Source organism: Rhinolophus sinicus, chromosome 15 (genome assembly GCF_057876585.1).
Source record: "Rhinolophus sinicus isolate RSI-liver-muscle chromosome 15, RSI-T2T, whole genome shotgun sequence".
Lineage (NCBI taxonomy): Eukaryota > Metazoa > Chordata > Mammalia > Chiroptera > Rhinolophidae > Rhinolophus > Rhinolophus sinicus.
The window spans coordinates 127,480,046-127,494,367 of NC_142515.1; the positions used below are offsets into that span (position 1 = coordinate 127,480,046).

General features: G+C 46.0%; 1 protein-coding gene across 1 annotated transcript in view; it reads right to left on the reverse strand.

Moving 5' to 3' along the window:
• FAT4 (FAT atypical cadherin 4) overlaps nucleotides 1-11,835 on the reverse strand; it is a 148,142-nt gene extending 136,307 nt beyond the window's left edge. Inside the window, exon 1 of the mRNA XM_019710865.3 lies at nucleotides 5,973-11,835. Within this exon, the coding sequence (XP_019566424.3) occupies nucleotides 5,973-11,147 (5,175 nt within the window). The 5' untranslated portion in view covers nucleotides 11,148-11,835. The remainder of the gene's footprint in view (nucleotides 1-5,972) is intronic.
• Between the last annotated feature and the right edge of the window lie 2,487 nt (nucleotides 11,836-14,322).

The following is a 14,322-nucleotide window of genomic DNA, read 5'->3' on the forward strand; positions in this document are numbered from 1 at the left end:
ATGAGCTTAATTGGCCACCAATACTCCTGTTTGTAATGCACATCTGTACATGTCTTGAAAACTTCTACAGTCTTTTAACTCGCATTACTTTGTTTAATAAATTTAAAAACATACCAATAGGAAAAAGAGAAAATCAGAAAATAATCACAGGTTGGCTTTTTTTTTTTTTTTTTTTTTTTTAAAGCACTAGAGATCAAAAGCAGAGGAAGCAACAGAATGTTTTCCTCCTTTTCATATAATCTTCACACTCCATCCACTCCAATTTCATCATGATTCCTCAGGAGAGTAAGATGTATCATCTGAAAATCCAAAAATGGATTCTCCTCCTTCATAAATTATAGGGAGAGCCTCCAAATTGTACGGTCCTTGGAGCAGGAGAAGGCCTCCCCACACCTGCGCTCTCCATGTCTGCCGCCCCCCCTCCCCATATGCCCACCCTCTTCCTGCTCAGGAACCACTCCCACAGGTCCCAGGTGGGGATGGGTGCTACCACCAACTGACCCGTGGGCGTGTACAGCCTCTGGGGATAGCCTTGACTGAGGCTGGCAAAAATCATGTGTCCTTTAGTTCAGACCATACATAACACTAGTTTTCAAAGACTTTTTAACAACAAATAAGGGCGCGAAAACAAGATTAGTAAAAGCATCCATATGTACTGCTGTCTACAGAGTGAAGAGCTCTGTTCATAACTAAAACCACAGATGGCCCTGGATTTATGGAATAGTCTCTGTGAGTACGAATAATGGACTTATGCAAGTCTGGATGTGATTTTCCTTTCTAGCTATCTGAACTTAAGCAAATCATGTAACTTTTCTGAGACAGCTATGAAGTGGGGCTAATACGACTAGTGTTGTTGGGAGGCTCAAATGATAAAATCCCTAAAAAAAAGTGCTTAGCACTTAGCTCAGTGTCCGACTACAGCAATAGTCAGTACATTTCATTGTTATTATTATTATTACTATATATCTAGTTCAGTTGCTTACACATTTGCCTGTGAGCGATGATACACAAGAGACACATTTAATCTACGTTGCACTAACTCTGACTCTAAACCCTCTGGTAGAAAATCATTTCCAAACTTGGTCGTCAGCACTGATCTTACAAATGTCTCCATCATGTCTCCTGGAAATCTTGATGGTTTCATTGTGAAAGTAAATTATTATCCAATTGCTAAAAACTCATTTCTGATATTTAAAGAATCATAGTACGTTCACCTAATATTCTAAACAATTGTTAATAGACTATTTCTAGTGTTGTTTTTTTTCCTTACTGAATTGCACAACTCAGTACATACTATGTAGGCCCACGTTTCTCCCACTGTGGGACATGGGCTCTCGCATGCCAGAGCGCCATTAGAGGGACCTGGGAAATCAAAACTGTCATCATAATAATACAAAACCTCAGGTGTCTTTTTTACGGTGTTGACATTGCCACTAGAGGTAGGCCAGCAAAGGTGGGTACACTGCTGGCCTCAGCACAGATCCCAGAGGTGGCTGCAAAGTCTTCTAGCAATAACTACACTCTTCAGTGCTAGGCACTCACAGAACAAATAACGGGCCAGTTTCACTTAAAACCTGAGGACATTTCCTTGAAGAAATTCCAAAATTATTAATTTTATTCATTTTAGACCCTTAAGTCTCGATGTCTTTTCAAAAAACCATTAACCTGTCCCTAAATACTGCAGTTGTCTCAAAGAAAGGCATGTGTGTGATTGAGTTGCGAGCTGAACTAGCTGCTTTATTTCTGGAAGACGATCTTTACTGGAAAGAACAACTGACAGAGAAACTTTGCTTTTTTAGACTTGAAGATGTGGCAGACATTTGTTGTTCTTGGCTCAACGTGCACAAAGGAAGCCTGACATTTCAAGGTAAACAACGAACAAGATAGTTCACTAATGATAAAATTTGAGCAGTCAAATGAAAATTCAAATTTTGAAAACTCTAACCATCGCCATGAGGTTGAGAACCAATATACTTAAGGACATTTTTGATAAAATCCTTATCAGTTATTTTCCAAATGACCAATGCCTGGTATTTCTAAGTCATGCATAGGTAAAAGACCCATCCAGAATGTAAGACAGATCAACATATTTTTATATAACAAAGCATGAAAAGTTTACCAATAGGGTTTCAGATTCCACACTGCAAGTATGTTTTAAGAACGTACCACTTGTGGGTTTCTGGTGTAGTATCAAAAGAAAACTGACAGTTACCGAAAAAAGATATCAAAGTATCTCCCTTATCCAACCCCATATACCTGAGTGAGGGTGGGTTCTTTTCAAATACTTTAACCAAAACAACATATTGCAATAGACTGAATGATATTTGAGAATCTAGTTGTCTTCTTTTAAGCCAGATAATACAGAGATTTATGAAAATAATATTTCTATTTTCATTATTTTTCAGTTTGGCACAATAAAGTTTTATTTATAACAATAAAATGAAAATGTTATACATTTAATGTGATTTTTAAATGAATTAATAAATATTTTTAAATTTTCTCAATTTTAATGCTCAAAATGATAACTATCTATAGATAAGACACACCTAAGCAAAAGCTCTTTGGGGTCTGTGACAATTTCTGATCGTGGAAAGGAACCCTGAGACCAACCAATGTGTGAACTGCGACCTGGACGCATCTACAATATTGCCTTCCACTTAAACCCTAAGTTCCATGTGAGCCCATCCACCTAAGTGCATCTTTCCTCTTTGAGTTTTCTGACAATTACCAGTTCATTTGTAGAGCCGAGATAATTGGCATGTCCTTATGTTCTTAGTTCAACTAATGATCAAGATCAAATCTACTAACTTCCTCCATTCCTCCAGCTTCTCTCTGTCAATTTATTTCTGAGGCAGAAGAACACATGTTCTGGCCTTAGCTCTTCCACCATTTCCTTCAGCAAATGTGTACAGAGCACCTACTGTAACTCAGGTAATACACTAGGATCTGAGATAATAAAGAGCAATGAAACAATACCTCTGACCTTGATGAGGTCCCACCTGGTCTCTAAGCTGCATGTTCCCTTACAACACATCATAAAAGAGATACACTTATTGAAGTATTACGTATTCATTGATTGTTGAACCTAGAAAAATGCGACACAATTTATATGAGCTATTCTAACACAATCAAGACTCTTCTGATAATATAAGGCCATGAAATAAAAGGATAATAAACCTTGTGTCTGCAACCCAAAAGCCATCTTTCAGACACTCCTATTCATGCCAAAGTTGTAGATATGAGAGGGAGGGTAAATGAAGGTGCACAACTGGACAGATCTCTGGAGAAATATCAGAGCCACAGTCCCACAAGTGTCAGAGCTGGAAAAAGAATGCAAATTAAATCATTTCTCTTTTACCCACTGACCCTCTGCTTGCCCATGGAATGTGATCATCCATGACTCCAGCCAGAAACCTGAGTAAGCAGCTCAGACTCCTATCAGTGCACGTGAATAAATTTTTAAAAAATGCATTGGAGCAGTTTGCACTTGGAAACAAAACTATTGAAAAATCACCTCTGACAACCAGAAGTAATTTATAACTTCTTTTTGCAGAATCATGGTAAATTAATTGTTTGAGCAGAAGGAAAAAAGTACTTTATTGTATGTACTTAAAAGATACAACCAATAATAATATGAAATTCTAGCTCCCAACTACTGCTTTCAATATTCTTTGGGAAAACACATTTGCTTTTAATTTAAGGAGTGGTTGGACCTTGGGAACTCAAACTTGGTTTACAATTTCAGCACTTTAGTTCACAGAAGACACTCTGACAAACAATTTTTTTCTTATAAAAAAAAAGTCAGCATAATGATTTCTCCCCAGATTTTTAAATAAATATACATATACAAATATAAATATACTGTGTACTTGAGGTACACAGTTTTGCTTGAGGTGTTACTTGAAGTTAAAAAAAGTAACAGACATATTATCCCCTATTATAACAAAATGATTTATAACTATTATTTTTTAATCTGCAGGCCTGTTGCAGAGACAGCACTATTTAATAAATTTAAGCTAAGACAACTTTTGCATATCCACTGATCATACCAAGACAAAATAAATCTTATGATGGTAATAATAGACATTTATTCTCATTCTCTATATTCTCTAATAAAATGTAATACACTGAGCCAACCAACAACAATTATTGGTTATTGAGAGACAAATCCCAGGTCAACAAATATATGTTATTGCATAATTTGTTTTGCAGTTTAACGAATTCATCTAAAATCTAGAATTATTTAGTTGCCCGTCTTGAATAAATATTTCAGTTTTCAACTTATTAACTCTCTTCATCTAAGAAATAATTCCAGAGAAGGAAGGCAGAGACAGGGAGTGGGTTTAAGGCAGGAAAACACCAAATCAAAATAAAGTTACATGTAAATCATGGCCTGAGTTAAACCAAATAGTTCAACATATAAGAGCTATGCTAAGCTCTAAAGAAACAAGTAGGTAAAAGAGGGCATTTGGGTTGGAAGTCCCTTCATGGCTTTGTATAAAAGATAAAACTGAACTCCATTTAGAATTATCTCTACTAAGAATTATATCTCTAATTATACCTCTCATATCCTCTAGGCCATGAATATAAGGCTCCATCCATAGAACAGACACAGCTAGCTATGAGGGGAAAAAATCACAGAGGATTCAAAAGGATAGCAATAATAAATGAACATTTAAAAATAAGAAAACCACTCACCTCCCCCAAATAACAGGGATGACAAAAAAAAAATGTATACACATGACTTGTATTCATCTTTTGTTATTGGTATATATTGAGTATTACAATTTTAATACAGACTTTTTCCTTTCTTACAATGTATATACATTTTTTTGGCACCCTCCGTAGAAAAGCAAGCAAGAAAACAAGGACATGAGGCTCAGTCTCACTTGCATGTTGTGTCTGGGTTCCCGCCAAGCATCACAAACCACATTTGATATTTTGTGCACTGGGCTGAGTGACACTAGAATGTCTTTGAGGGGAGGGGGAGGGAGAGAAAGAACTAGGAAAATGGCAAACGAGAGCTTTGCAGAGTATAGCTATCTCATTTCTGGTTGATATTAAGACAGCACTGGAAGTAGTTCAATTAAAAACAAATCAATGATACATGGAGGTAGTAGCCTAAAATACACCCCAGGGAAGGCCAAGTGGGAATTCTTTCTGCTTATGCTGTGAAACACTAACTTCTTCTCCGTCAGCAGACAGATCAGGGCAACATGGACCGATACCACTGTATTGAACAACACAGTTTTGTCTCAAGAAACAGCTTCTAATCTCTGATCATTCACAGCACATTACATGCTTTAGTTCAAGAGGGAAGAGAAAGGATTATCTGAAGTCAGAAGATAGTGCCTAAAATGTGAAGGCAGATGAAATCAGGAATCTCCCCAAACTTGGCTTGGCACATTGAAATTAGTCACTGTCTGTAAGGAAACGGCCAAGACTGCTGAGGATGTGAAAGCTAATACTGTCCTGTTGTAAACTGTCAGTCTGTCCTCCATTGCCACGTCCCGGTAGGAGGTCATGCTGAAATGCTGATTCCTACCAAAGTTCTTCATTTTGGAACGGAAACCTTTAAGTCTGCAACTGCCCATCCTTCTATTGGCTTCCTTACTAAATGGTGTTTAGTTTAACGCAGTGATTCAGCTTAGATAAATGGATGTGGCTTTCTTTTTTTTTTTTTTTTTTTGGCACTTCTGAAATGGCTAAAGATTTCTCCCTGGCCTTATACATACGATTGCTATGAAGTGAAATATAGCAAAAACTGTTCACTATTTAGTTTTGACCAGGATTAAAGCTCAATTTTATGTAACTCTTGTTAGTCTCTGTGCCAGAACATTTTTATATACTCCCGTCAGTAAAATTAATAATCAACAATAAAGGTAAATAATTATAGAAAGGAAATATAAAGAGAATGATTTTTCTAAAAAGCACATCAACAAATAATGCATAAATGACTACAAAATCATTACCTCTGCTCTCTGTGTTCTGGGAAAAGCAGTTGATTTTTCTATGGCATAAACCTCCACCAGGTAAAGACATGCTCCTTGCTCCCGGTCCAGAATGGCTGCTGTCTGAATTACGCCAGTCTGCCGTCCGATAGTAAAGAGACGTCCAACGGTTTTTTCCTCACAGCGAACTGAAACAATATAATACTCCACTGGAGCTTCCGATCCTCTAGGGCTAGCTGCTTCTATTGATATTACATTGGTACCAATGGGTTCTCCTTCCTTCAAAATAGTTATATATTTCGGTTGAGTGAAAACAGGTCCATCGAGGCCCTGAAGAATGACGGTCAATTCAGTGGTTGATTTCCTCCTTTCCGGGCCAAGGTCTGTTGCTGAAACTATGAGATTATAGATGAGCTGTGAAGGCACCAGCGCAGACGCCACTCTCAGGTCTCCACTGAACCGATCCACAATGAAGGTATCTGTGTCCCCATTGGTGATCTCATACTCCACCTCGCCATTGGCACCTTCATCTGGGTCGGCAGCCATGATTGTCGTCAGAACAGAACCAATCACAGCTGAAGGGTCTGCAGCAAGGGCATTTTGTGATATAAACATCGGGACATTGTCATTGAGGTCTGTAACCAAAATGGTCACATTTTTCAAAGCATACCGTCTAGTTTCTATAGGTACAGCTTGATCATTGGCTTTTACAGTTAACTCAAAGAGATTAGCAAATTCCCGATCTATTTCAGCGTTAGTATATATAGTGCCCTTGACTTCGTCTATGCCGAAGTGGTTGCCCCGTGGCATCTGTTGAATGATTGTGTAGGATAGCTGCCCATTAATGTCTGCATCAGGGTCATGGGCAGTCACTGATATGACAGACGTTCCAATGGGAATGTTCTCAACAATAGACTTGAAAATATCTCCAGGAGGAAAGCTAGGTGGGTTGTCATTGAAGTCCCTCACGTGTATAACCACTGACATTGTAGATGAACGAGGAGGCCTTCCTTGGTCTTTGGCTGTTATATTTAATTTGTACAAAGACTGTGTTTCAAAGTCCAATTTTTTGGCAAGAAAAATACTCCCAGTGTTTGGGCTAATGCTAAAAGTTCCGTGGTTGTTAGTCCCAGTAATACTGTAGTGTAAATCAGCATTGTCACCCGAATCTGAATCAGTTGCAGTTACAGAGGACACGAGTTCACCAATTCTCATGTTTTCCAAAACATCAACAAAGAGTGTTGATTTAGGGAAAGAAGGGGTGTTGTCATTTTCATCCAAAATATCAATATTTAAGGTACAGGTTGAATTGAGGGAGACTGCCCCTGAATCCACTGCTTGAATTACCAGGGAATAGGCAGGTGTTGCTTCATAGTCTAGTCGGCCAATTAGTGTCACCTGACCAGAAGTGCTGTCTATAGCAAACTGTCTTTCTTCATTTCCTTTTATCACAGAATAATGAATAAGTCCATTATTACCTTCATCAACATCTGAGGCAGATACTCTTAATACCTGTGTCAGGTTGGCTGCCGACTCTGATATTGTGGCTTGGTAAAAGTCTTTCACAAACTTGGGAGCATTATCGTTTATATCCTTCATGTAAACATGTACTGTGGCCTGATCCTTGAGAGGCTGCGGGAGCCCCTGATCGGTTGCAATGACTGTAAAGCTAAACACTGCAGTCCCTCTGCGCCTCATAAGAGACTCCCTGTCAAACTGGTGAGTATTTGTAATTTCCCCACTAACAGCATGCAACTCAAACTCTGGCTGCACCATTTCAAAAGAATACCTCACTTCTCCATTTGGCCCAAAGTCTTTATCTACAGCACTTACTTTGCCCACAAATGACCCAGATTTCTGCTCCTCTTCAAAGTAAAATGTGTAATTGGTACTGTTAAAAAGAGGTCTGTTATCATTTACATCTTCTAGAATTACAGTAACATTCACAGTAGCACTAAGGGGTTCCACTGCTCTGTCAGAAGCAACAACCAGTAAAACATATCTGTCTTGAAGTTCACGGTCCAGTTCACTCTTTATATACAATTGACCATCTGGGAATATGCCAAAAGCATCCCCTGTATTTCCTTCAGCAATGCTGTATGCAATTTCACCATTTGCTCCTGAATCCTTATCAAAAGCTTGTACTTTAAAGAATCGAGAATTCACAGGTTCTGACTCAGAAAGGGTGACCTCATAAGAGAGTTGATCAAACACTGGTGGGTTGTCATTGACATCATGGACATACACTGTTAAGATGAAACTAGAGGAGAGCTGTGGAACACCCATATCAGATGCCAAGATCTCTATCTGGTAGGAACCAGCATGGACATCCAGGGCCCCTAGCAGACTAATACTACCATTCTTTTCGTTGATAGTGAACAGGTTCTTGGGGTTTTGCTTCAGGCTATAGAGTACCATGCCATTGACACCTTCATCAGGGTCCACAGCTTTGGCTTGGAAAATGCTGTGACCTGCCTGCCAATTCTCCACCACATTCACACTCTCTACTGCCTGAAGGAAATGAGGAGAGTTGTCATTCAAATCCTTAACTGTTATGTTAACCATAGCATCTCCAGTCACCGTGCCCCCACTGGCCACTACTTTCAGCCTATAAAAGGATTGCTCTTCTCTGTCAATCACACTTGCTGTGGTAAGCTGCCCAGTGACCTGGTTGATAGCAAACATACCTTTCTGATCCCCAGTAGTAATGAGATAACTGATGTTGGAATTGAGATCCATGGTGGATGCAGACACACTACCCACATGATATCCCAGAGCCACATTCTCAAAGACCACGAAGCTGTAGGCAGCCTGGCTGAACACAGGGGGGTTGTCCTGAGCATCCAACACTGTCACGGTCACTATTGCCTGGTTGGGAGACTGTAAATGGCCACCATCAGTCGCCACTATTTGCAACTGGTAAGCTGTTTTTTCTTCTCTGTCTAGGGCCATTCTTGTAGAAAGAACCCCACTCTGAGCATTGACCTGAAACCGAGACCTGTCCCCAGCTGATATACTGTATTTGACAGTTCCATTGAGACCCAAGTCGGGGTCAGTGGCAGACACTGTGGTGATGTAACTACCTCCAGGCTCGTTCTCCTGAATATGAGCAAAGTACTGGACTGGGTAGAACACAGGGCTGTTGTCATTCACATCCAGCAGACTGACGTTTATGCGAGCCACTGAGGACTGGGGAGGGGAGCCCAGGTCTGTGGCCAGAACCAACAGGGAGTAGAAAGCTTGCTCCTCTCTGTCCAAGGAGGAGACAGTACTCAGCCTCCCAGACACCGGATCCAGACGGAAGGACCTCTGGTCAGTCTCAGCCTCTTGTAGGGAGAAGCGCACTGTCCCATTGTCACCCAGGTCCCCATCAGTTGCCCCGAGCACCAGTAGTTCTGTCCCTGTTGGGGCATTCTCAACCACAGACACATCATACCCTTCTGGCTGGCTAAATACTGGCTTTTCATCATTCACATCCAGGAGAGTTACTACAAGCTGGGCGTAGGAAACCTTGGGGTGAACGCCCTGGTCCCGAGCACTGATATTCAGTACAATCTGGGATGCAAGTTCACGGTCCAAGCCCCCCGCAGCCCCAGTGGTCACCAGGCCGCTATGTTCACTGATATGGAACCAACCTAGTCCGTTGCCAGAGACGATACTGTAACGCAGATTAGCATTGAGACCAGAGTCGCCATCGGTGGCGGACACTCCACTCACATAGCTTCCCGGGGGCGCCTCCTCGCTCAGGTTCACTCTGTACACTTGCTGTGCAAAGACAGGGGGGTGGTCATTGATGTCATTGACGAAAATCACCAGGCTCGCCACAGAGGAGCGTGCCTGGACCGCTGCAGCAGGGGGCGCCCCGTAGTTATCGGAGACAGAAACTGTCAGGTTGTAAGAAGGGATGCGCTCGCGGTCCAGGGCGCTGGCCACTTTGATGAGGCTCAGGTTGGGCACTTTGCTGCTCTGCACCTCAAAGTGGCGCTGCTCGTTGCCCCCCAGAATCTGCACAGAGATGTTCCCGTTGGCCGCGGGGGAGTCTGCGTCCGTCACGGTGAGCAGAGCCACCACAGTGCCCACCTGAGCGTTCTCATCCACCGAGGCGTAGCGCGAGGTGGCAGGGAAGTAGCGGAATTTCACCACCGGGTCGTTGTCGTTGACGTCCAGCAGCTGAATCAGCGCCTCCGCGCGCCCGGTCAGGGAAGGCACGCCTCGGTCCAGAGCCTGCACCGTCAGAGAGTACTGGCGCCGGGCCTCGAAGTCCAGGGGCTCCCGCACCGTGATAAGCCCCGTTTCGGGGTCCATTTGGAAGGGGGTCCCCTCGTCCTGCAGCCGATAGCGGATGTCCGCGTTGGTGCCCTCGTCAGCGTCCGCCGCTGCCACCTGGAGGACGCTGGAGCCCACGGCCGCGTCCTCAGGCACCCCCGCCTGGTAGTGGGAACTGCCAAAAACCGGGGGATTGTCGTTAATGTCTTGCACAGTCACGTTTACCTGTAGGTAGCCCCGCCGCTTGGGCTCACCCTTGTCCTCCACTTCCACAAGTAGCTGGTACTGCGGCGTGACCTCGCGGTCCAGCCCGCCCTTGGACACCAGATGCAGGAAGGCGCCCTCGCCGCTCGGGTTCAGGGTGATATCCAGGCGGAAGCGACCCGCCTCGTTGCCCTGGATGATGCGGTAGGAGCGGTGGTCCACGCCGTTGGAGCCGATGTCCGAGTCTGTGGCCGTATCCAAGATGACCTGACGCCCGCTGCTACTGTCTTCCTTGAAAGTGACCACGATCGAGGGGTCCGGGAAGACGGGGGCGTTGTCATTGAGGTCCCACACCAGAACTCGCACCTCGGTGGGGTAGGTGGGCGAGCTGGAAAGGACCACCAGGTTGATCACGTCGCTGGGCAGGCTCTCGCGGTCGATGGTGGCGGTGGTGTACAGAGTCCCGGTACTGCTGTTTATGGCAAACAGGGCGTGGCTTTCGCTGAGCCGGTAGGTGAAGCCGGGGCGCGTCTGGATGGTGCCCACCAGCGTGCCCGGGGGCTGCTCCTCCAGCACTTGGAACACCTGACGCTGCTCGGCCCCGCCGACGCGGGCGGGCCCTGGGAGCAGGGACAGCAGCCCAAAGACGCGAAGGAGCTGGAGCACTGAGGGGGTGGGCAGCGGGAGCCACGGGCGGCCAGGAGCCCGACCTGCGGCCAAGTCCATGGTCCTGGCTCCCTGGAACGGTGAGGTCAAGAGAAGGAAGAGGTGAGACAAAATGAGTACTAATGACCGGGATGAAGTAGCTCCAGCAAGAATGCAGACGACGGACCTGCCTGAGCGCTCTGCTATTTCAAAGCACCTCCAGCCCAGAAGCAGCAAGTCGCCTCAGCCAACGGCTCCTGGTAGCCATTTGGACACGTCGTGCCCGAGAGCTGCGGGGGCCCAAGGCGGCAGGGCATTCCACGGAACGCGTCTGTGCGCTGATGAGTTCCAGAAAAGTTTCTCAAACCTCCTGTATTCCCCCCTTCACGTTGCTTTGGAATCTGTTAGTCCCCGCGTTTTCGCCCGGGTAGATGTGAGCTGCTAGAGGTGGCCTGTGTTTAAGATGTATGAGCAATCATTGCCAACATCGTCTTCAGAAACTTTGGAACTTACCAGCGGCCACGCAACTGGGGAGGGAAGGACAGCGGCGCACGGGGAGCGGTGTACGGAGCCGGGAGGGTAACGGATTCCTTTCCCAAAAGCTGGAGACCGGGGGTCTCCTCGAGTCCCCACTGCTCAGGAACAGGCTGCAACGCCCCTCCACGGGCGGCAGGAGCTGCCGCCGAGGCCCAGGCGGCGGCTCGCGAACGGCGTTCCCGGCGCGGGCACTAGGGCTCCGGTGCCCGCGAGCGCTCCGCCGCGTCCTCCTCCTCCGGCAGCCGCCGCCGCCCGCCCTGCTGCGGGCGCAGGCAACGTCCAGCGCTCCTCGGCATTTTTTATTTCACCTCTGCCTGGGCGGCTGCCGACCCATTTTTGTACATCCACACCGGGCGCAAGTCTCCCTTTCTTCTCGGCCTCGCGGGGGTCGGGCAGCAGTAGCGTGCGGTCCCCGCGTCCCCTCCCCTTGGCATGCCTCGGCGACCGTCCTCCGGCGGCCCCGTCGGAAGCCCACTGTGGGGAGCCTCGCCCCCGCCCTGCTTATCTTTGCTTTTATTGTCCCGGGTCAGTTTCACTTTGTAATCCACAAGGCTTTGGACTGGGAGTGGGGGGGGGACGCCTCGTCCCCTTTCTCCTTCGCCGTGGGCGGAGGCAGCGGGGACGCCGGCGCCGGGCTGTGGCTGCGCCCGCGGCAGCTCGGGACGGCGCCTGTCAGCGCTCTGCTCCTCGCCCGCCGGGCTGCAGGGTGTGCGGCTGTGGAGCCGGAGCGCCAGAGCCCCTCTCGGCGACCGCGGGTCCCTCACTCTCCCCGCCCCTTCCCCGCCGCACGCGCGCGCGCGCACACGCACAGCGCGTCGCCGAAACACAAACAGAGGGGGCGGGAAGAGCGCGAGCCGAGCCGGGCTCCGAAACTTTGCGCGCCACTCATTGATCCGCGCCTGAGCTCGCGCGGACTCCCCCAGCTCCCGGCCTGTCACCTACTGCCCGCCCCCGCCCGGCCCCTTCGGGCCCGGCGCTCCCCACGCCGGCACGCCCCGCCGCCTCGGCCGCCCACTGGCTGCTCCGGACGCTAATCACGCGGGCCTCCGGGGGCCTGTAGGCGGTCGGCTGTGGGAGCCCTGCGAGTCGGAGGCGTTGAGAAGGGGGGGATTTTTTTTTTTTTTTTTTTTTTTTCCTTTTTGGTCAACTCTTGGCCGGCGTCAGAGCAATAACAGCAAAAGGCTGCCGCAGAATAGATGGGAGTGAGGTCAGGTTTGCAGATAAATAACTTCAGTGGCGGGGCCTGGGGGGAAGACCGTTCGGTTGTTATGCTAGTAATAACTCAGGGGGAAGGGGGTCGAGAGAAAGAAAAGAAAGGCGGGGGGTGAGGGTCTGTTAGAGCGGGGAGGAAGGATTAAGCAAAGCCTGTCTGGGAATGCACAGCGCAGATTTGCTTTAACCGTTTCCTGCCCCTTCTCTTCTGGATGAGAGGGGAGGGAGCTGCTGTATATTGTGATCCGACCTCCAAACCAACTCCTCCCTTTCCTCCTCTGCCTGCGGTGCGAGCTCCCTGCACTCCAGGGGTGGCTCAACCCCAAACCTGCACCCACTCTCCCCCTCCCCCACCTCCCAGGTGACTAGGGGCACCGAGAACTCGGTACCAACCGCACTTTGGACTTCCTATAGGAAAAGCCAGGGGAACTCAGTGTTTGTTTTGTTTCCCTTCCCAAATGGATCCCAGGTGCCAGTAGCCAAACCTTAGAGTTTCAACAATAACAATGGTAGCCCGTTGGAAAGATGGAGATCTTTTCCTGTTGCAAAGTTTGGAATTTTAATCTCTGTTGGAGAATTTCCCTCTTGACATTTTGTAGCCGAAGGAATCCTGACGAAGTTTTGTTTTGTTTTGGGTTTTGTCTGGGGAGAGGATAGATATGATAAAAATATAAATAAATAGAATGAACTTTAAATTTGAAATAGGCTCACGTGCCACGCACGTACTGTGCTCAGAACTCCCCCGCTATTTACTGTAAGTAATTTTTGTGGTGGCATGCATCCGTTCTTTAATTAAAAGGAAAAAAAAGTGACTGGGAATCAGGGAAACCAATGCGAAAATAAGAATTGAAGCCAAGCAATACAAATACAGTATAGGGCATATGACATACATTTCTGCCACAGTGACCCATCCAAATATAAAAACTTTTCTGAGCCGTGAGACGATTCAGCCATGAGTAAATACTGCCCTCTGCTGTTATGCCAATCTTAGGTCTTTAGTCGCCTGGTTTCTTGCTTAAAATTAAACGCAGAGACTAGAAGGATCGGATTACAAAGCTTATTCCTCCTTCTTGCCTGGGCATAGTGGCAAAGATAAAAGATTGTTAGGAATCTCCTAGTGCCTTTCTTTCTTTAGGGTTAAAAAAAATTAAGAGCAATAGGGCAAACAACAAATTCAAGTCCTGTGACGCAGACAGCCTGTAACGCAAAACATCTATGAAAACCTGAATACAAAAATACTATCAGCAGTTCCTTTGTTTAGGTTAGAACATTCACTTCTGCATATTCCTCTACTGTATATAATGGCACATACAGTATATATGTAATGGGTGAATTGGAAACAGACAAAAAAGTTAAATTTCACCATTTCTGTATTTTTTAAGACTTGAAAACTTTTAAAAGCATTCATTGGAAGCTATTCTTTTAAGAGACATCTTTAAACCTTTTCTCAAAACTATCTCTGCCAAAAATTTAGTCTTAATAATATCGGAGTAATTTAGCCAACAAA